The sequence below is a fragment of the Antedon mediterranea genome, chromosome 6, assembly GCF_964355755.1.
Source record: "Antedon mediterranea chromosome 6, ecAntMedi1.1, whole genome shotgun sequence".
Lineage (NCBI taxonomy): Eukaryota > Metazoa > Echinodermata > Crinoidea > Comatulida > Antedonidae > Antedon > Antedon mediterranea.
In genome coordinates this window covers 25,169,736-25,192,979 of record NC_092675.1, presented here as the reverse complement: position 1 = coordinate 25,192,979, position 23,244 = coordinate 25,169,736, and the positions used below count along the sequence as shown (strand labels likewise).

The window sequence follows — 23,244 nt, the reverse complement described above, 5'->3', positions numbered from 1 at the left end:
AAATTATAGATGGCAAACTCCATAAGTTGGCTTTCATATAAAACGTTCAATGGTATACAAATAATGAATGGCACGCGATACAAAGTACTGTCAAACAATCAAATATCTGCTTAGTATAAGCAGGGCCAATTTTCACCAATCAATTCATCACCCAATCCCAACAACAAGTATAAGTTATATTCATTATATTTAAAACATCTTTGTTAATTTCTTGCTACGGTCCTGGTACAGCACTGCACTGGTACGAGTCTACCAAGGTAGATCAACCTGGATTTGCTAGCAAGCGGACTTGACCACCACAGAAAAGAGGTATTGAAAGAAATAAGTCTGTTTAAATATTTCCTTTTGCAAATATGTTTGATATTGTATTCCTTTCCACCCCACTTAAGTCTTACCCCCCACTCCTTAAGTCTTACCCCCACTTAAGTCTTATCTCTTAATCACACTGTAAACAAGTCTCTAAAATCAATACAATTTATTTCAGTAATGTAATTATTTTCATAAATGGCCATGTTATATATCAACAATTTATCACAATACGGCATAGTACAGCAAGAGTATATTATATATTTCAAAATATTTGAGGAAGAAAATAAAGGAAACATTTTGTCATTTTCCCAATCACACTTTTCATCAACTTTTTCATTAAATTTATACTTATAAAGCTTGATTATGTAAAATGTTATACCTGTACAAGTTTTGTATTTTATGATAAATATGTTTAAATGAAAAATAGTAAACTAAATAATTAACTACCAAATAATTATTTTGATAAAACAACACATTTAAATATGGACTATGCTTTTCAATATGAAATAATAGCATTCTATATATAACTTTAATATTGAGTCCAACATCAGAAGACATACTCACTGGTGGTAATACTGAAATGGAAACACCAAAAATCTATTCATTTTAGATTAGTAGATTCTGACAAGAAGCATACTGATAATTCTCCAAGGAATTCTATACAAACTTATATAATTAAATGTATTTTATTTATATTATTAATTAGCATGAATTTAACAAAAAAATCTGAAAGTGTGTATTACTGTAGCAACATACAGTAACTTTAAGTGCACTTCTACCATAAGTAGGCCTAATAAGATACACCCCTACCGATCCAAATCAATCCTATCTGATGCCAACATTTGTTTAAAAAACCAAAACTACAGCTCCTCCAAAAAAATGTAAAAACTTTTATACAACTTTGTCCTCTTGTGCGTATGTTTGTCATGTATAAATGGATTACCACATTTTGCAGCAGTGATAAATTCCCCCTTAGTGATTTCTGGATATATGCCATTAACAAATTAAATACTAATACATAACAGTAAAATCAGAGAAATGTAATTAAAATTGAGGATGGGAAAGTGTGTAGAATAATGAGTTAAGGAATAATAATATCTCATGGCACTGGTTGCACTGCAAGAGGAATGCCTCTGTTAGGCACATATGGTGTTGGACGAGGCACCATCTTGATGCAATCAATGATTGGACAGACACTAACACATAGAGTGCATCCTGTACAATCCTGTGTCACATGGGGCAGATGAGTTTTGGCGTCAAATGTGATTGATTGATAGCCGCTGTCATTACAGGTCATGTAACATTTCCCACAGTTTATACACATTTCTTCATCAATTAGTGCTACCATCTGTTGCTGGTTGTCTAGGTCACCGTAGGTCCCAATCTGTGGTAGGGCACGACCAATCATCTCCTACAAGATAAGTATTTAACAAATATAAAGCAATTCCCGTGCTCATTCTTCTAAACCACTTTTTAAAAATCTATTCACTGCCTTATAGCTAACAGTGCCAACTACTTGTAAAGGTTAAGGGAGATAATCATGCCACTAAATATTACTACTCTCTGCAACTTACCTGTATTGTAGGTACTGGTTTTTTCTTGTCATTGTTTACAGTTGTTGTTTCTTGTGAATTTTCATTAACTATTCCCACTTTCTTCTTATATTGTGTCACCAACTTCTTGCGTTCTTCCATGTATGGACCAAACGATGGCAGATGCTGAAATAAAATTACTTTATTACAAAATATGTATGTTGGTTGCCTACTGACCCCAGGTATTGAGTTCAATCCCTGACATTGCTACAAAAAAATATCTCTGTAAATAGAAATACTTAAAAAAGAAAAGATGATTTATATTTTTACATGTCATTCTGTTAAAAAGATATAATACATTACACTGAGTATGAAAATTGATAATAACATAGATTTTTTTGGGGAAAAAAAATTATACCTTGCCAATAATGTCACTAATTTTTGTAATTTGTTTTCCTTTTTGGTGTCTTATTGTTGGTGGACTCTGTCCATTCCAGTCATGAAGTTCATCTATGCTCTCCAGATACAGCATTGTCTTCAGCCCAGTGATGTAGTCATCAATGACAGTGAAATCCTGGTTCTGAATGGAGCTGCAAACCTGTCAGAATGAGATGAAAGGAGACAAGGGTGTAAATATAATAGTATATTGTTTGTAAACCAAAGTGTTTGCTTTAGAAAGACTTTTGATGAACCAGTGTTTAAGTAGAAAAAGTAATATTTCAAAGCCACAGATTAGAATCCAACAACAAATTAAAGTATCATTGATGATGCAGGATCTAACTGTGAACTGTAATGCTGTGACCTTCCTATTTGAGAAACAAAATAGGATAAATAGTACCTGAAGTACTGAAGCACCACAGTGCAAGAACTGCAGTCCAGCTTCAGCAGAATCAATTCCCCCAGTTGCAAGGATTGGAAAACCAGGCAAAGCCCTAGCAATGGCGGACACAGCTCTTAGGGCGATGGGACGAATGGCATTTCCAGAGACTCCTCCATAAGTTGTTCTACTTTCTTTACCAATTGCTGGCCACGCTTTTCCATCTGCTTTGAGGCCCATTAGACCTGACACAGTATTGGTAGCAGTCACACCATCAGCACCACCTAATAGTACAATTAGGGAACACTGTTAATTGTACTACTACTGTAAAAGCATGCTTAATAACAATGTTTAAGCCAGGTTCAGTTGATAAAGAATTTTAATTAGCTTAGGAACAACAAGAAGTTAATTTTTTTCTTTTGATGTTGGCTACTAATAAATTATCATTCATTTTTGTGAAGAGAAACACTAAACCAAGCATTAAGCATTAATGTAATTAAACACATGATTCAATACAGTACCTTCATGTGCTGCTGTTGCTATGTTCACTATATTGGTAACATTTGGTGTGAGCTTGGCAAAGAAAGGAATCTTGATAGCAGCTCGAACCCACCGACATATATTCAAAACCAGTTCTGGATCCTGACCACATGCCAATCCCATACCTCGCTCACCCATTCCATGAGGACATGATAGATTTAGTTCAAGTGCATCTGCTCCAGAATTCTGAGGAAAAAATTATACACATACATTGAGTGCAGTACAGAATATTGAAATGTGACTAAAGTAAAAGTACTGATTTACTGTACAACATTTTAAATTCAATGCAAATAGTTACCTCCGCCATTTTAGCAAGTTTAGTCCAGTCATCTTTACTATAGGCACACATGATACTGGCAATGATGATTCGGTCTGGGTAGTCTGGTTTTAACTCTGCAACACCTTGGCACCAATAGGCTGCAGTCTTCTCACTAATCAATTCAATGTTTAGGAATGCACCTTGACCAGGACCAAAGTTATGTCCCGCAGTTGTTCCACGTACAATACGTGGTGAAACGTTAGTTACAATATCCTAGAAATGAATGAATATAAATCACAAATAAAGACATAGCTCTTGCACAATTTTTTTTTTTTGTCTGTATTCATTTTACTGGAATATATTTATTTATTACTTATATATTTCTTTATCTTTTATTAACTTTTAAATCAAAAACCTACCTTATCTAAACTGAAAGTCTTAGTTAGAGCAAATCCCCAGCCAGCTTCAAAGCCACGTCTCACCATAGCCATAGTGGTGGTCGGTGGTGCACTAGCCAAGCCAAATGGATTTGGAAATTTCAAGCCACATATTTCAACACTGAGATCAACATTATCAATGGCAGTAAAGAACTTTGGCAGCTCTGGAGTTGCAGGCACTGGTAAACCATGCAAAGACTTTGATAATAAAAACAAAACAATAATAAATAGTTGGTTATTGGCATTTGGTAATTGGAGAACTTATGGCAGCTCAAATCTAATAAGAAAGGTGTACCTGCAGGTATTTGTGCATATGCCAGGCAGCAGTCTTGCCATCATTAACAGATTCAACAGTAGTTTGTGCAACACCAGCTAAATCACCTCCACAGAAGATCCATGGTTCGGAGCATGTCATGGTGTCTTTGTCAACATCTGGTAAACCCCATTGGTTAAGTTTTACAGGATGCATTGCTTTCTTAACTGCAAAAACAATATTTTTTTACAATATATTATTTCAACTATCTAATTAAAAGTAGAACATAATCATTCAGAATTTTAAAAGAATGACCAAATTGAAACCATTTCTCTAAGTTGATAAACTTTTCGACCATTCGTTTGCTGTTTTCTTAACATTTCATAATAATTAAAACTTACTCTCTGTGTTAAGTAAAGTTGATCCAAATGCGGATATAATATAATCTGCTTTGAGACGTACAATCTGCTCTTCATCTTCAAACCAGGATCCATCATCATTCTGTTCTGTACGACACAACTCTAAACCTGAGATTCGATCTCCTTTGTGCAACACCTTACGTGGTGACAAGAATGGCATAAACTCACATTTCTCTTCCTTAGCCAGTTCCATCTACGGAAAAAACGAAATATGCACATTAGGTCGAGAAAGAAAAATTAAAATTGAAAATAAGCACCTACTCAAAATATACCTTGGTCAATCAATAGACAATATTTATATTTAAATCAACCTTGAAAACACTTGGCTAAAATTATGAAGTGGTTCAAGCGTTCAATTGTATTGAATGAGACACGAGAAATGTTCTATCATAAACAATGTTAAATTAACTATCAAGCTTCTAAGAAGGACACACTTTAAACGAGATATTTTGTTAGAATTGAGGGTCATCAAATATGAATGGTCCGAAATCATGGTTATTACTCTTTGCAATTACCTCTTCAGGAACTGCTCTGATGGTAGTGAACCCTTTGCGGAACACAATGAACACTCTTTTGGCACCACATCGCAGAGCTGAGGTCGCACAGTCAAAGGCAGTGTCACCAGCTCCTAATACAATCACATTGCCTGTCAGCTGAGGAGCTTGCTTCTTGCAAGAACACATTCCTGTAATAGAGATAAAATTATTTAATGTTTTAGTATTATTGTCTGATCATAAAACATTATGTGAATTGATCCTACACAGAATACTGTACAATAATGGATTTTAAAATAAGGGGCCCAGGGGGCCTACTGAACTTTTGCATTGTATTTTCAATTATGGTTTGCTTCAATAATTTATGTATATGCAAATTTTAAAAATTGGCCTCAATAAAGTATGAAACTAATCTTTCTTTCATTTCTCAATCAATTTTAAATTTATTTTTATTGGGTTAATTTCTTAAGCAACAGTAGCCAAATTAACGAGGACAATAATTACAGTACACATACTCCCATACACATATTCATACTGTATGTTCAAATAATCTTATAAATATATTAGTTTTTCATATAATATTAAAACCTTGAAATTCCTGTAAATGATGAAAAATATTTAACATAATTCTATACAACACAACAATGTACTTTGTAACGTTAGGTAACTGTAGTGGGCCTAGTATTTTAGTAATATGTATTTGACCATGATGGTGATTAAACAAATCTCAGCTTGCCAATCACAATTGTATTATACTCACTAAACTGCAGCTAATACAGTAATAGATTACAGAACGAATTCTTTTGAATTATGGTTGAGGTCAGTAAAAGAACAATAGTGAATTTCAATGGCAACAAATCAAATAAAAATCACCTGTTAAAACAGATGGATTTTCTCTGGCACTTAATGCATGAATACATCTACTGTATAGGTTATGATTTTATGACAGCAAATAATAATAGTTTATTATATTTTTAACTCTCTCTACTAGTTTAAATATAATATTTCATAAAATGGACATGAACAAGACAAAGACATTTTCTGCAAAATTTGTAATTAAAAGCATTTGACCTGTAGGTCTCTTTAGATATAATCTTTCAACCACTGTCCAACTGCTATTATAAATTGACCTTTGGCCCAATGAAACTAGCTAGAACAAGGAAACAGGGGAAATAAGAAGCGGAAATAGTATGAAGATATTAACAAGCCATGAAACAGGAAGTTTAAGGCAAAACAATCAATTTTATGGTACCATATCTATGCAGATTACTTTCAGATGCTCATATGAAATGAAATTAATTGATTGAGCATACTACTGACTATACAAAATATACAATATGTGAAACTTTTTATAATATGGGCCTCAGTTCAAATATAACAGTCATACTGAATAGCCCATCAAATTTTTTAGCTAAGGGGCCATGGTTTTTTACATATGGATAACGATAAGCTAAAAATAAATATAAAAGTAAGTCTGCTTTTACTGAAAACAAGAGCATCTATAGCAGTGCAAGCACAGGATGTTGAAAAAAATTGACCTATACAAGTATATACAATAGTTGACCTTATTATTGCAACTGGCCCTCCACCCCTGCCACATTGAGAATCTAGTTTTTCATCTATGTACACATTTAAAATGATAAAATCAATGGTTTAAAAGTTCTAGTTTTAAATTTATGGTCATACCTGGTTTACTAGCAACTGAAACAAGTGGTAGAAAATCTTTTGAAGTATAGAATCCATTTTTCATAGTAAGGCCTTCAAACATAGGTGCTCGTTTTGCTTCAGGAAGACCCATACCGAGGAATACAGCTTCATAATTTTGATTCTGCAATGAGTCGATGGTAAGGCCATCCAATCCAACACCTTTACCAAATTCAATCTATTAAAAATATACATATAAAAAAAATTCCTTCAGAAAATGAATACTATAGTTTAAATTTCAACTAAAAACCTCTTTATGCATACTCCAAAAATATTGATTTAACATCACAATTAAATTTGTGGATACGGAATATAATACTACTAATTAAAATAAGCATAACATGCCTGTAAATTTAATATATATATATATGTATAAAATACAGTAGAGTCGCTATCAAATTTGTAACAATACCATGAAAGCTCCACCAGTGGTCTAATGGTTAGGACATCTGCGTATCAAGCAGAAGGTTTAAGGTTTTAATCTTGGTTGGGGTGGCTTTTTCTTATTATCAGAGATTTCCTTATCTTTATTTTAAATTAATTAATTAATTTTCAGTATTTCACTTAGCGGTTTAGACATTTTTCCTGTGCCTGTGATGTTTTTATATGTAAAATATGCAATATCATAAATTATAACTGCTGAAAACTGTAGATAATACAATAAAGACTGAAAGAATAGATGGAACACATGGTACTTCATGTCATAAAGGTGCCTTAAATGTGTACCATGCTGTTATCTACTTATTATAGGCACCTAATTATTTCCCATAGCAGCTTCCTAGGACTTGTTGGTACCTGGAGTGAGAGGTCTTTCAATAACTTGCTGTTAACTGCAGCTGGCTGCAGTGAGTGGTCACACCATTAATTGAATAACAATTTAATTTAGCTGAAGTACTTTAGATATGTTTGCAAAATTTCTTATGATTAAATATTCATTAGATACTGTAGTAGTAGTTCAATTTCAAAGGTCAATTCTAAGATATAAACAAAACTAATATGATTGTTATGGTCACCAGTACTCAGATATGAATATAACAATGATAGAGAGTAGAGAATAGTATACGAATATAGATTTTCACTATCTAAATATCTAAAATTTTAATGTCACATAATAGCTACGTGATTTAAAATAAATTATTTAACCAATGAATTTAATGGAAAAAGGGGAAGTTAATGTATTTCTGTATATATATATATGACAATGCTGTGGGTATCAGTGGCTGGATCTCAATCGAGATACACAAAAAAAAGCGAAAAGCGAAAATCAAAACAATAAATTAAACAGCCAGAAAAGTTATCAGAGCTTTCGGGCAACACTAGCCCTTCATCAGTGCAAGTGTATATATAACTCACTTTTCTGGCTGTTTACTTTATCGTTTTGATTTAGCTTTTCGCTTTTTTTTTGTATCTCCATTGAGATCCAGCCCCTGATACCCACAGCATTGTCATTTTTTTCAGTAATTTGCCTTTGGATTTATATATATATATCTTTTCTGGCTGTTTACTTTATCTTTTTGATTTAGCTTTTCGCTTTTTTTTTTGTATCTCCATTGAGATCCAGCCACTGATACCCACAGCATTGTCATTTTTTTTCAGTAATTTGCCTTTGGATTTATATATATATATATACTTTTTTTTTTGTGGCAAAAGTGAATATCTTTATCAACTACTAAAGGTGTCAAAAATAAAGAATACATCAATATTATGATGTGGACAGCTGAAAAATAATTCAATATCCATACTTAAAATAATAATTTTAAATAATAGATTTATTACTTTCACTCCTAGGTCTTTCATGAGATCCACTTCAAACGATACAACATCAAATGGTAAACGGAACTGTGGAATCTCAGATGAGCTAAGCCCTCCAATGTATTCTTCCTTCTCAAATATTGTTAAATTACTATAGCCCAAGCGAGCAAGAAAAGTTGCACAGCTGATACTGGCTGGACCACACCCAATAAGGGCGATTTTACCATGATAACTCTCAGGAAGTTCAGATACTGGTTCCTTGCTAGGATCTCTTATTTGTGGTATTTTCATCGCCTTGAAAATCTAAGATACAAAGATAATTTTAGAAAAAAAGATAAATTGTAATGGAATTTATTCAAGTGCGTTTCTGGTGTTAATAACAAATTATCACTTTAATTAAGTTTAAAATGTAATGTAGGGTTTAGAGAAATATACTCACAACAATGATATATTTATGGAAAAAATATATATAAATACAGTATTTGATGTAAATGAGTACCATCACATATAAGTCGTCGTATGAAAAACCCACTGAATTATTTTAATTGTTTTTAAATTCACTATTTCAACCATATGTTATAATGAATATTTTCCCAATTAAATTGGCAATCAGCTTTACCCAAATAGGAATAATAATCAGGTGTACAATTGTTTACAAGTTTGCAGTACACAACACCATGTGCTTCCAGAGAATTGAGAATGTCTCATTATTATTTTTTGAAGTAATAATAATAATAATGGTGTACTACAAACTTGACCTTACTAGTATTTATTTATTATTAATGTAAACCTTTAGTTTAAACAATATTGCATTCAAATAGAGTTACTTATTAAAGTAAAGTGACATTAGTAAATTATGTTAACTTGTGAGAATATGATCAACTCTACAAATTATTAACTAACAACTAAACAAGTTTCTTGTGAGTTGATTATTGTTGAGATTAACTAAATAATCTGTAGTCTAATACCCTAAATTTTGATTAATAAGTTATTTTGATTAATAAGTTATTTAGACTGATCGGGGAAGAGTGGACTTGAGTGAAAATAATTCAATCACAGAAATACACATTTTGTGATTCTGGAATTTCTATTAATAAAATCAAAGCTACAGTCTACAGTACTGTAGTGTTATATAATTTGGTCATTGAAAAAATATATCTGACCAAAGGCTATAACCTTTGTTATGCTAATTAGACGTGTGTTATATAGACTTACTTCAACAGCAAATTGTTGTAGTCCTCCAATATTGATTGGACCTTCCTCTGATGCATACAAATTGCACCCTCCCACACACAGGTCACTGGTTGGACATACCATGCCACAAGTAAGGCCAAGAGGATTGTCTGACAAAATTGCTTTAGCAGATCCATAATAGTTCTAAAGGTTTTAAAAAATCAAATTTATTATTGAAAACTGAAACTTGGTGTTCTACAAATAGTTCTTTAATTAGTATTTAGTTTAATCATTAGTCATTAGTTAATTTCATTTCATTTATTTTGTCTCCATAAAAATACAATTTACAAAATAAGGACAAAGAACAAGAAAAAACACACACAACCAGGCAGAGATATGATTCCTAAAAAGCGAACATAATCACTATTTAGTAAGTCTCCCATTGCATTGATTGGATAAAAAAACTTTTAGAATATATAATAAGAGTTAATTCTTTAATTTAAAAATGTACAAAAACAATTCTTTATTAAAGATTTCTTTCTATCAAAGACGGTTGATACACAAACTTACATAAATGTACTCTACATTTAAAAAAAACGTCGGAAAATATATAATAGCATTATTGTATTTATACCTTGTTGGCGATACTGGTGATGAACGATTTAACATCCAGTTGTGTGGGACAACTTTTTTGGCATGGGGCATCTGCACATTTTAAGCAACGAGATGCTTCACGTAATGCACCTCGCTCACTTAGTGTTGTGTGCTTAATGTCATCAAAGTTGTTCACTAAACTGTCACAGTCCTTGATTCAAATTAAAATAAAACAAATTTAGACCCGCTATCACTTTACAGAAAGTACATTCTAGACAGGTTCCATTTCTCAAAAAACGGCCTAGAAAACGAATCAAGAAGCATTTTTGGGTAGAAGCTGGGATTCACTTGATTTAGCTTATTACGACCTCGCTGATTACGAGTTATATTATTATTATATTATTATATTTGACTAATAGTTCAAAGGTCAATAGTTGTAGAATCGGCCATTTTTTGTAAAAACATTTCATTATAATAAATATGAATGTATAGTTTCTGAACAATTTGAGCCCTATTTCGTGTCTCTCCGATTATTGGTTACTGAGATACGATAAATAAAGGTCAAAGGTCAAAATGTCAGAAATAAGACTTGCATCCATTTTTTGAGAAAATGTGTCATTAAAGTGAATATAAAAACATATATTTAAAACATTTAGAGACCAAAATTAATTATCTGTGACTAGTGGTTCTCGAGATATAGGGTAATTATAAAAAATGGCCGCCATTTTTAATTATGCAAATTAAGGGCTTAGATGGCCGAATTTCGCTTGGGATCCGCCATATTCGTAATCAGCGAGGTCGAAATATCCTAAATCAAGTGGATCCCAGCTTCTACCCAAAAATGCTTCTTGCATCATATTTCAGAGGAAATAAAACTTGTCTATTCAAACATGTTTTAACTATAGTACTTGTTTGTTTCTTTGTCTGCATGATGTGTTTGCATTGTGAGTCCACAAGTTTTAAGTTGTTGTCTTTAATTTTTGGCCATTAGATATAATACAGAACATGACTATTGCTTTTCAGGAACATTGATGTATTGGTGACTTTACGGTTAGTTTTATATACTTAAAGTTGATTTCATGAAAAGATGATATTAATAAAAATTTAAACATTTCATAGAAAAGAGAGGGGCAGAAGTACCTACACATGTAGTTATAAAACATCTTGAAAAACCTATTGTATATTTTCATTGACTTTTCTAGTGCATTTAATAGAATTCAGTCGTACTGGATAGGCCCAGCAGAAATGATATGATGTAAATAATAATAAACTCATATTAGGAATATTAAACAAAACTTTCAGGAGGATCGTTCCTAATTAGTTGAAATCGAGTGTTTGCAAAGAGGCCCCTCCACAGGGATGCATTTGTTAACTAGCGATAGATTGCTTTCGCTAAAAATGAGCTAAAAATGAAAACTATCATGAAGGATGATGGAGACCCACTTTATGAATTGTTTTAATTTTAACAATTCTAGTTAGATGATATATATGTTCCACATTCGAGATAATAGGTATAATGATTCATTTGTGATGGACAAAATACGCTGAAAAGATCTGTGTTTATAAACATAAATACAAAACATATTTGTAAAAATATATTTTTCAAATTGTTTAATTTAATTTAATTTAGTTAATAATGTGACTTTATAATGTTTAAAGTTAATCTATGTCTGTTTTTGTCTGGATATATTTGTTGTAGAGATAGTTTCAGTTTCATTTGAAAGTGCACATAAAGTAAAATCATACCTACCCCACATGACTTGCCCGCATTTCTTTTCCAGTGCTTCTTGTTTTGCCGAGTGCTTGAGGTTGATACCAAGTTTGCATGAGGTTTAATACGAGGGTTTAGTGATAACAGATTCTAAAGCAAACAAATGATTATACTTGAGTAGTACTTTCTTTTTTAAGTGTCAAACCTGACCATTGTTGTACTGATGATATTAGCCTTTGATTAACGACATTATTTATTTTTTATTTCGTTTCATTATTCATCTCAAAAAAACCATGGCAGTACAAGAGTACAACAATAGAATAAAGAAACAATTAGAGACAGGGAAAACCAAAAGTGAACTAAATCAACTGTCTCTTAATTTAACATTAATCAGTAATAATTACACTTTTTTAATTGATTATGCAGTATCACTATATTACTTTTACTATTTTACTTTTTCCAATTATTTCTACTTTGAAAAAAATATATTCACTCATAAAATAACAATATTATAATAAATGGATGGGCTTCTTTTTGAAATACTATTGCAAACTGAATTTTTTTTGAATTGAATGCTATAAATTATACGCGCGTAAATTATATGAATTTCTACTACAATGAGTACTGTATGATTTTTGTGACATTTCCTACCAATGTTAAACATATTTGCCACAAGATGTAGATACACTTCTTTCCCTTTTGAAGGAATTTGTTCAATATATGGGACATTGGAAGATGTAATCAAATTACCATTTGGAAAAAAATAAATAGTAGTTAAATACTTGATTGTTGAGATAATTAATTGTATTTAAAATAGGTAATTAATATATTGACATTCAAATACAGTCTATCTTAAAAATAAGCCTAGTGGGCTTGATATCGAGATGGCTTCTTTTCGAAGTTTTTATGATGGTATTGTAGTTTTGGGGTGAACGTACTGTACTGTACACATCTCTATTATGCATATTATATGCTCCCTGAAAATAAGCTGGCATGTCAACTCCATGCTTATTACTAGTGGTTTTATCCCGGGTTTTATAGCCTACGGTCTCTAGAACTCGGTTGTTATAACCTCAATACATAGCAAAGACAAATGTTATGTAAACATAACAATTACCTCAATATCTGCAATCTCCCTAGTCAGTACTTTCTTCGTCAATGTTTCCTCCATGTTAAGTTGTCGTTTGGTAAGGCATATGTTTATTTACACAGCCTGCTCCACGTAGTTAAATATCGGATTTCTGTCACATCTCTGATATCAGATTTTAAGTAAACTGAGCGATTTGATTGGCTAATACTACGGGACATCGTCCGACCATTATTCCATGGAATAATTCTGGGGCCCTATTTTACTGTGCAAAATTTGTCTATTAAAAACCATGTAATGATTTTGAATAGACACACTATATATTTGTATTTTTTTTTATCTCGAATCTTCCTTCTATTCAGTTTTCTTTTTCAAGGCTTATTAAATATTATATTTTGTAAATTACATTTAAATACAGTATTATAAATAAATAAAACGGACTGGCGTAATCACAACGAAACATCATCTCTGACATGTTTTCTCATAATAATTTGTTTCCATTTTTTTCTGTTACGGAGAGGATATTTAGTATTGTGAGCAGGCAGTAATTGCATTTGGGTGACATGACGAATTTCCAGCTTCATCCACTTTTTCTAATCTCAAATTATCTCGTACAATTTCCGCGCTATTAGGCCCAAAATCAGCATCTAATTTTCATCATCTTTCCCAAATATCTTAATGATGTAATAAACTATTAATCAGTACTTTTTAAAGTAGATATCGTCCTGATTCTAGAGACGACTCTTTACCTTATTTTCGCCAAAGTACATTTTCTTCTTTTAATCTATTATAGAAGTATCAGTACTGTAAATGCAATAGTTTAGGCCATCTAGTAATCCATTACTGAGTAGGCCTATACAATATAAATATCCCCTCCTGGAACATAAACAGCCAAGCCCTATTCAAGGGACACCCCTATTAAGAGGAAACATTAACAGGGGTACCTCTAATCAACGGACACCCCTATTAAAAGGAGACAAATTAATAAGGGTTCCACAATTCAAGGGGCACACCTATTAAGGGGACATATTAATAGGGGTTTTATTGTATTTTGAAACTGGTAGGGAAGCAGCAGCGATTAAAGATTAACAAAGGTTTTCACAAAATTCCAGTTATTTTACTTTTTTTTATTGAAAAATAATAAATAGCACATAAACTGATTCTATTGCAATTAAAAAAGTTATTTCCTCTTACATAATCATTTTTAAGTAGTAAAATACAATACATAATATTATGTATTTTGTTATTTATTTATTTAGAAGAACATTGTCAGTTGGATGGTATAGATATTACAGTAGAGATATGCAAGTTCAGATGGACTTTAGCATGATCTCCAACAATCTAACTAACTTGATATTAAAATCTGAACAATAGACTTCTTTTAGCTACATGCATACATGATGATATGCCTTCATGATGTACAGGATTTCTGCTACATATTTGCTTGTAAATATGATGGTTGTAAATAGAGACATCATCCATCTGAGATGTGGGCAGATGCTCAATGGCTGTATCTGTAAAGAGGCATTCTCCATCTGAGATGTCGGCAAATGCTCAATGATTGTATCTGTCGAGAGGCATTCTCCATCTGAGATGTGGGCAGATGCTCAATGGCTGAATCTGTGAGAGACATTCTCCATCTGAGATGTGGGAAGATGCTCAATGGCTGAATCTGTGAGAGACATTCTCCATCTGAGATGTGGGCAGATGCTCAATGGCTGAATCTGTGAGAGGCACTCTCCATCTGAGATGTGGGCAGATGCTCAATGGCTGTATCTGTAGAGAGACATTCTCCATCTGAGATGTGGGCAGATGTTAAATGGTTGTATCTGAAGAGAGGCATTCTCCATGAGATAGCTATTAGAATACTTGTATAGCATCCTGGTATTCTTCTTCAAGCCAACGGCCATTTTCCTTCACATTCGGTGGGCTGCTTTTCCAATCCCATTCTTCTAATTTCTTTCTCCAATGTTTGCCATAGTTAGCTTTGATGTATGGTTCAGTCTCACATGGAACTCTCACAAGCATTAATTGGAACTCGGTCCAACACAGATGGAACTTTGGAAAACTATACCTAAAAAATATGAACATAAATTTCATTATCATAATGACACAGTAGACTGGTGGTTAATATACCAGCAAGGATCCCTGAATGCATGGGTTCAAATCCTGATCCAATACCATGTTATCATTAGTTAGTTTCAATATCATAAAGATATAAACATATTTATTAATCCTTATTTCAAACTTAAATGTCACAGGTTACATGCATTTAAAAAAAATGTATCTGAAAGTTCTTTTGAAACGATACTTTCTAACTACTTCAATACTTTTTAAATATCTTTAATGTTGAAATTGTATGTAACTGGTCACCTTTTTATTATTTTATTTTAAAATTAGCATAGGTTTTTTCTGGCAGTTTACTTTATCTTTTGACTTACTTTTTTTAGTAAATTTGTATCGCCATTAAAATCCAGCTACAGTTAATCCACATTATTTTGCCTTTTTTATAATATATATCTTAAAACTTACTTATATTTAATTGCGGTATAGACATCAGTACCACCATTCCAAACATGATCAACTTCTTCATAGAAGAAGAATAAATCAAGTTTCAATCCATTTTTATGAATAAAGGACAATTCAAAACTGTCTTCAACCTGAAATAACAGATTTTATGTGTAGAAGTCAATCAACCAAGAGATTGGCTATAGTCATGTGTTTGGATGTTAATGTTTGAATTCAGATAGTATGATTAAGAGATCGAGTCACCCTTCATTAGACTTTCTGGCAATGTTCTGCAAAACATTTTTTCCCTAATAATACAGTACTATACATCATGTAAATATAGTTACTGAATTAATGTAAATAATTAGCCTTTCTGACAATCATATTTTATATATGTTTATATTACAATTACCTTTCCAAGTATATGCTTCAACATCCAGCCATTCATTTCAAAGGCACTTATTATATTTGGTTTGTAATCAACTGCCCATATACCAAAGTCAACGTCTTTACTATGTGGGATAATACTACACTCTCTAAACCATCCTAAAGATCGAGATCAAATGTGTAATAATTCTGTAGTTGAAGATATATGTTTTATAGTCACAATAGATAAATCATACAAATGATGGAAAGTCATCCAGGTCGATAATACGATAATAGTCTTACTTGTTCAATTTCTATCTTATTACTTTAAACACATTTATCTAACTAACTATTATACTTCAGTTATATATTTGTTTGTTACATACATACATACATACATATATGAGTGAGTGGCTGAGCGGTTAAGACAGTGGAACCGTAATCACGTAGCCATAACATCGGCAGGGGTTCGAGGCTCACTCACTCCATGGTTCTGGTGGTAGAACGAGTCTTCTCGGATAAGGACTATAAGCCGTAGGTCCAGTGTACACAACTTGGTCGTGTGCACTTTAAAGAACCTAGTACATCTTTTGAGACGAGTAGGGGGTTACCCCGGTGTATTAGTACATTACAGCCACTGATCACCAACTGGGCCCTCTGGGAGATCAGTCTTTGACTGAAGAGGTCACCCAGTATAAAGATAAAACAAACAAAACAAACAAACAAACATAAGAAAGTGTTGCACAATTGATGATTGGTGTACTTTGTTTGAACTTGCTACTTTAAATGTAACTCATTTTATACTACCAGCAAAAATGTGGAGGATTTCATTGTGTTACTCAGGAGGCCGAAAGCCAGCAAAATATAAACATTTATAACTACCCAGCATAATTGGTTTAGACAGAAAAGTAATTTAATGATGTTTATGCCAAGTGTATTAAGCAAAAGTACAGTACAATAAAGATTATCAATTATTATACTATTGAAAAAATGTATTTTACATATTTACCTTAAACTTACCTAAACAAGTACCACTACTAAGCCAGAATGAAACCCCTAACTCATCCAAAATTCTTTGTCCTTGTGATATTACATCAATTGCTCTATTTTTAAAATCAAGAGCAACTGAGGAGTCATCTTTCCCATGAACACTGTAGAAGTCCATTGCTTGCTGGTAGTCACACTCAAGAAACTTTGAATTTTGGAGACTTCTTAAATATCTATTTGGCCGTTTTGGAACTTTTAAGGAGATGCCGTCAATTTTGACTTCTGCTACTTCAAACCTGATGATAAATTGTCAAGTACTGAATTAGAATTAAACAACAATTGGTCAAGAAATTCAAGAAGATCCACTGAATGATTTTATATAACATAAAACAAAGTCTCCTATCATTTGTATTATTTCAAAGAAATTCAAGTTTCAGATCCAGAATTCGGATATGATGATGATACTCTATGGTTGGCTTTATTGTTATACTAAAGTTTTTCACTATAAGCCAGAAACCTAATAATATGAGTTAATATAATAGTCAGTCAGAGTGCTTGATTGAAGGTTATTATATTTTCATTATTACTAATGTAATTAATATATTAATAATAAATTAAAACCATTCTATTTGTCCAGTAAATTTGCTGCATAATAAATTGTATATAGTTTTCATTATGGAAAAATAAAGAATAAATTAATGATTTACTTTTTAATGGCTGCAGGATAAGGAGTTGCAAATGTACCAATCTCCAAATTAATTTGGTACAGCTTGCTACTGCTTGGTAACTCAAGCGGACCTTTCCATAAATACAAGTCACTTCTTTCATACAAAAGAGCAAGGTGAATGAGATGGTCTTGATAGACTAACAGATAATGATATGGAACAAGCTTTGATGTCATTAACTGGTGCGCTGTTAGAGGATCTCCTCCTTCAGTTTTGAAAACAGCAAAACCATGAAGTTTTAAAGAACTTAATAATTCCTCCTAAAAGATGAAAAAAAAAGGTGATTCATCTGTATTAAATAAAAATGTTGCAGTTTGTTGAGAGTATTATCAATGCGAGAACGTATTCTTATATGCTTTTGCATGGAAATTGTTGCTTGTTGCTAACGTTTTCCGTCTTCCGACATTACGCTTTCCACAATTTGTTTCCATTTTTTTCTGTTTATGGCAGGATGGTTTGTTATTGTGTTAGTGTCTACTAGTCCTTGTAAGTCTTTCTTTATTTGATTCATCCAGTTATTTCTTGGTCTTCCTACGGGTCGTTTTACTTTCCTGTTAGTTTCCTTCATTGTTTGTTTGATTGGGGTATCATCCGGTAATCTAATTATGTGTCCATACGATTTTAGTCTCCTTCGTTTAATTCTTTTACTCCATTCTTCTTGTTTTGTTATCTCGTATATTTTCGTGTTACACACTCTATCTGTTAATTTAATATCTATCATCTTTCGCAACATTTTCCTGTGATATATATCTATACTCTCTTGTAATTTTTTGTTTAGTACCCAGAGTTCACTGTTATATAAGAAAATACTTGCTATGTATGCGTCAAACAAACGGGATTTCACGTCTATAGACATCGTTTTGTGTTCTAGCGACGGCTTCAGCTTGTTATATGCCATAGCTGCTAGTGATTTTCTTCTTTTGATGTCTTTTTCTGTGTCCAAGTTACTACCGAGGTATTTGCATTCTTCCCATTTACTATCGGTGTTTCTTCCTATTAGGTATTCTTCTGTTTTACTTTCGTTTATCTTTAGATTGAATTCTGCTAATTTCTCTGTTACATTTATCTTTATTTTAGTTATGTGTTCTTTTGAGTCGCTAATAAATGAAATGTCATCTGCATACTGCATCTGGATATTAAGCTGTTGTAGGGGTAGTGGTGTTGTGTTTGCTGATTCGAGTGCCTTTGCTAGGTATAGTGTGAACAGTATCGGAGACATACAGTCACCTTGTGGTACTCCTAGTGTAGTAGTAAACAATTTTCCTGTCTGTTTTCCAATTCGAACGCTTAATTTTACATTGTTTATCAAAACTTTCAACATGTGTAGTTCATCATCTTGTAATATATGTGTCAGTATGTCGAATAGAGTATTCCTCCGCACCGTGTCAAATGCACTGGTCATGTCAAGTAGTAGTAATATTATTTCGTAGTTAGATGACGCAATTGCCTTTTCTGCTAACATTTTGCATGTATGTACATGTTCGGTAGTGCTTCGTCCTCTGCGATACGCGGCCTGTGTTACAGGGACATGTTCATCTAATCTGTCGTTTATCCTATTTAGTAAGCATATTGCTAGCATTTGCATGGGAATGTCACGATAAATATGGTCCGGGGCCAAAATCGGTCCGGCCGGACCAGTTTTGGCTCTAAAGTTGTGGCCAAAAGCAGTCCGCCACTCCCAAAATTGGTCCGGGCTTTTCTTCTGTCGATTTTAATTGAATTACTAGGCCTATGATGCTGTTTTAAGTTGTTTATGGCTAGAAAAATATCCCATGATATATATTAGTAAGTTATCTTGTCGGATAAATACTATAAATAAATGTATTTTATCTAAAAACATGACTTAGGTGTTCACTCATATTTCGGCCTGCCACACACTCACATGAACGGGTATGAGACGCTGATATTGCCAGCTAGATTTTATTTATGATTGAGGCCTTTTTCCTTCCTCAGCCTAATCAATATTGGATAATTGTTTTATAATAATTGTATTGAATTGATATATTGATTGATTAACCATAAATAATTAATAAATTAAATTGTTTTTAACATCATGGGGAAACGAAGATGTTAAAAAAGAAAAAATGGATTAAAACAGGCAGAGATACATATTGTATACAAAAAGCTTAACAATTAGTATTAATTATTGATGAGTTACTACTAATAATGATAATTAAAAAAACAGGCTTAATTTATAATATTAAAATAACAAATAAATCCCCGTAGTTTTCAATAATGACTAATCATGGCCTTTTTTTAAATGATATATACATTATGACTCATTTTGCGCACCATATATTTGTAAGACCGGACCATATTTGGCGGCCAAAAACAGTCCTACTGCCCGGACCGATTTTATCCAGGCCGGACCAGTTTTGGCGGCCAAAATTGGTCCGGCCGGACAGGTTTTGGCAGCCATAAATGGTCCCCCGGACCGATTTTGGCAGCCAAAACTGGTCCGCCGGACCGATTTTGACCCGGACTGATTTTGGTGTGACAGGAACACTAAAGACTTTTACCAAGATCATTTTATAAAACTGTACCAAGGTACTTCATAAAATGTTATACAGTCAACTCTCCCAATACCTTACTCTCTGAAAACCAGAAAGTCTCCCAATACCAGACTTTTTTTGAGGACCAAAAGGTCCCAAATTTAATTTTACCATTAAAAACACATTCCGAATACCAGACTTTCCCGGAAAACCAGACTTATTTGGCCGGCCCAAAGGTGTCCGGTATTGGGAGAGTTGACTGTATAGGTTATAATATGTTGTTATATTCATTTACTACACAGCAGCCAGTCTTGCTGGCATTAATTCGCTTATATTGCATCCTTAGTTGGCTGTTTCTGTTGTATGTCTATAACATTGAAAGTAATCTACGTGGTAGACTTGATCCAGACCATTGAAAGTATAAACCTGGATACTTAAAAATTCTATAAAATATTAATCTTCTAGGCCTTTGAAAATAAAGGACATTCTGTACTCTGGCTAAGTTGTTTTTTGTTGTTGTATACAAATGAGGTTACTAAATGATGGTAATAAACGTGAAACTATTCTTTTTCTAATCATTCAACTTCAATTTGTAATTTAACCACACCATACCTGCTGATGCACCAACATGTGTTGAAGGACAGAAAATGTAGTTTTGTTGCGCTTTATACATACAAATTCACAATCATTATGTTCTTTAAGATGTCCAAGTCTCTTTTGCATAATTGCTTTCAATATTGATGGCTCTACTAAAACCACTGGAACAGTTAATTTACTCATTACTGCCATAAAAATATGAACAGCCTTCTGTGGAAAGATAAAATTCAAGAAAACCTCAGTACATCCTAGTTGTACAGTATTGCTTTACACACTATAAGTATAAATTATTTGGTAATTTTAGTCATCAGACTCAATGTTGGTTGTTAGTTGGTTCTGTCAGCAGACATAAACTATGTTAAACATTGTAAAACCTTCAGCATTTTTTCAAAGTATATATCTATAAAATTGTTTATAAAACCTTACCATGTTAAATTAGAAAGGAGGGAACATAGGCATTCACTCACTTAAACGTAAGTGGGATCAAAATCTATTATTATTTAACTTACATATTGCACTGGTGTCTGAAGAGCCTCTCTTTGATCTTCTAATACCTAACAAAAATGTTAAAGAATCATGACAGGATTACTAAAACAGTTTCTTTTTTCTTTTTATATATTGAATGATTTCAAATAATCAATAATTTAATTATAAATGATGTGTTACAATTAATGCTAATTTAATTAATCTGTTGTATTCAGGTATTAATATTGTCAATCATTCATAAAAGAAGTCTAATTGAACAGATTTAATTGAAGATCTCAATTCAAAATGTTGTACATATTTACTTCAGATTTGCTCCTCTCAATGAATTTATGAATAATAAGCATCTGTAGAATAAGGAAGAGAGCACCAACAGTGAGAGTAAGGACAAGCGATGTTAATTTTCTCATTCTAATATGATCTGTTATTCAACCAACCTCATCATGATTACTGTTGAAAAGAAAAAAAAAGAGAATAAACTTCGAATATTGATTAAGAAAGCAAATTTGAGTTTCATAGTAACAACAGTAGTTAAATGTTATCTTAACAATAACACAGTGATGTTAAAATACCACCACTGCCACTTGAATGAATTTGAAGTTTAGTATAATAATAATAATATATACTAGTATTATTAGCCTACACGTACGTGTGTAGTGACGAAGTAAAGAAGTATACTACTGTTATGCGCGATTTGAACGATTTTCGCAATTTGAAATTGCGCAAAAAAAAGTCCTTGCGCAATTTGAATTGAAACATGTGTTTCAAATTGCGCAAGCAACATATTAAATTGCGCAAGTAATCTGCAAATTGCGCAAGGTTTTTCGACAGATTGTGAAATCATGCACACTCATATTCTTATAGTAATTTCTAAGAATGATTCAAAATTAAAGATAAATATCGCATTTCCTTATTTTAGTAGTGCAAATATTGTTATAAGTTAGCATACCGTCGAAGAACCGACGAAGGAAAACGAAGCGGTGGTGTTCCACCAGGCGGGCGCGGCGCGGGCGGCCGGCTATACTACTCTAGCCTAGCTAGGGTCTGGACTACTGATACTGACTAGGTTACATGGCCTAGCTTAAACTAATATTAAAAACTTAAAAAGTGAGTATTAAACATTATCTTCATTGAAATGGTCTTATTTATTTATAATAAAATACTAAATTTTAAACTCCTCTGCCTAGGCCTAGCCTAGCCATGTATGGGAAAATTTACAGTTCGTTTTCAAATTGCGCAAAGGTGTCATATTGCGCAAGAACTATCTTGTGCAATTTACAAATTGTGCAGCGCAATTTAAAATTGCGCAAAGATTTTCTTGCGCAATTTGAAATTGCGCAAAAAAATCATTGCGCAATTTTAAATTGCGCAAGAATTCTTTGCGCAATTTCAAATTGCGCAAGGATTTTTTTGCGCAATTTCAAATTGCGCAAATCGTTCAAATCGCGCATAACACTACTAGTACTACTCTATCTAGCTAGCCTATCCTAGGCCTACAATACAATGATAAAGTTACATACGCCAAGTCATGTTTTGTGAAAATATAGTCTATAGAGAATGATATTGTCGCACATGGACTAATCTAAACAGACCTTATTTAAAATAATAAACGCGCCTAGCCTAGTCTAGGCCCACCAGTACAGTACTTGTAGCTTAATGAAATCCCGGCACTAGCCAACCAGTCTGGGTGGCTTCTTCTAGGCCTAGGCTAGGCCTATACAAACAACAAAATGAGTAGGGCTTTCTCTAGCCTCTAGCGGCTAGGCCTAGTAGTAGACTCTAGCTAGGCCTAGCCTAAGCTAAACTTGATTAGCCTGGCTAACCTAGAATTATAGACAGCAGGTGTTTCTTCTATTAACCCGTGGCATACAAGGCTGGGGATATCATAATGCATAACTAGGTTACAGTGATATATTTCTGTTTAAAAAAAAATGTAATGTTTCTCAAGAAAACCCGTGTGTTTTCTTTCCATTTTTAGAGTTGACTGTCATTGCGCCATCATTGG

At 32.8% G+C, this 23,244-nt stretch overlaps 2 protein-coding genes across 2 annotated transcripts; both read right to left on the bottom strand.

Annotated features, from left to right (window-relative positions):
• Positions 1–362: 362 nt before the first annotated feature.
• LOC140052653 (dihydropyrimidine dehydrogenase [NADP(+)]-like) lies at positions 363–13,309 on the bottom strand. Its single transcript, XM_072098323.1, has 16 exons — positions 13,112–13,309; positions 12,034–12,144; positions 10,324–10,494; positions 9,732–9,893; positions 8,541–8,819; positions 6,747–6,942; positions 5,082–5,251; positions 4,549–4,759; positions 4,190–4,374; positions 3,877–4,092; positions 3,497–3,730; positions 3,180–3,384; positions 2,680–2,942; positions 2,260–2,439; positions 1,884–2,027; positions 363–1,720 (listed from the first exon to the last, which is right to left on the bottom strand). Exons 1-16 carry the CDS (start codon positions 13,163–13,165, stop codon positions 1,409–1,411), a joined length of 3,093 nt encoding a protein of 1,030 aa, XP_071954424.1. The 5' UTR covers positions 13,166–13,309; the 3' UTR covers positions 363–1,408.
• Positions 13,310–14,341: 1,032 nt separating this feature from the next.
• Positions 14,342–23,236, bottom strand: LOC140052654 (ribitol-5-phosphate transferase FKTN-like). The gene is made up of 9 exons (XM_072098324.1): positions 23,063–23,236; positions 21,545–21,689; positions 21,266–21,310; positions 20,772–20,966; positions 17,650–17,927; positions 16,976–17,238; positions 16,002–16,135; positions 15,614–15,741; positions 14,342–15,155 (listed from the first exon to the last, which is right to left on the bottom strand). Exons 2-9 carry the CDS (start codon positions 21,647–21,649, stop codon positions 14,942–14,944), a joined length of 1,362 nt encoding a protein of 453 aa, XP_071954425.1. The 5' UTR covers positions 21,650–21,689; positions 23,063–23,236; the 3' UTR covers positions 14,342–14,941.
• Between the last annotated feature and the right edge of the window lie 8 nt (positions 23,237–23,244).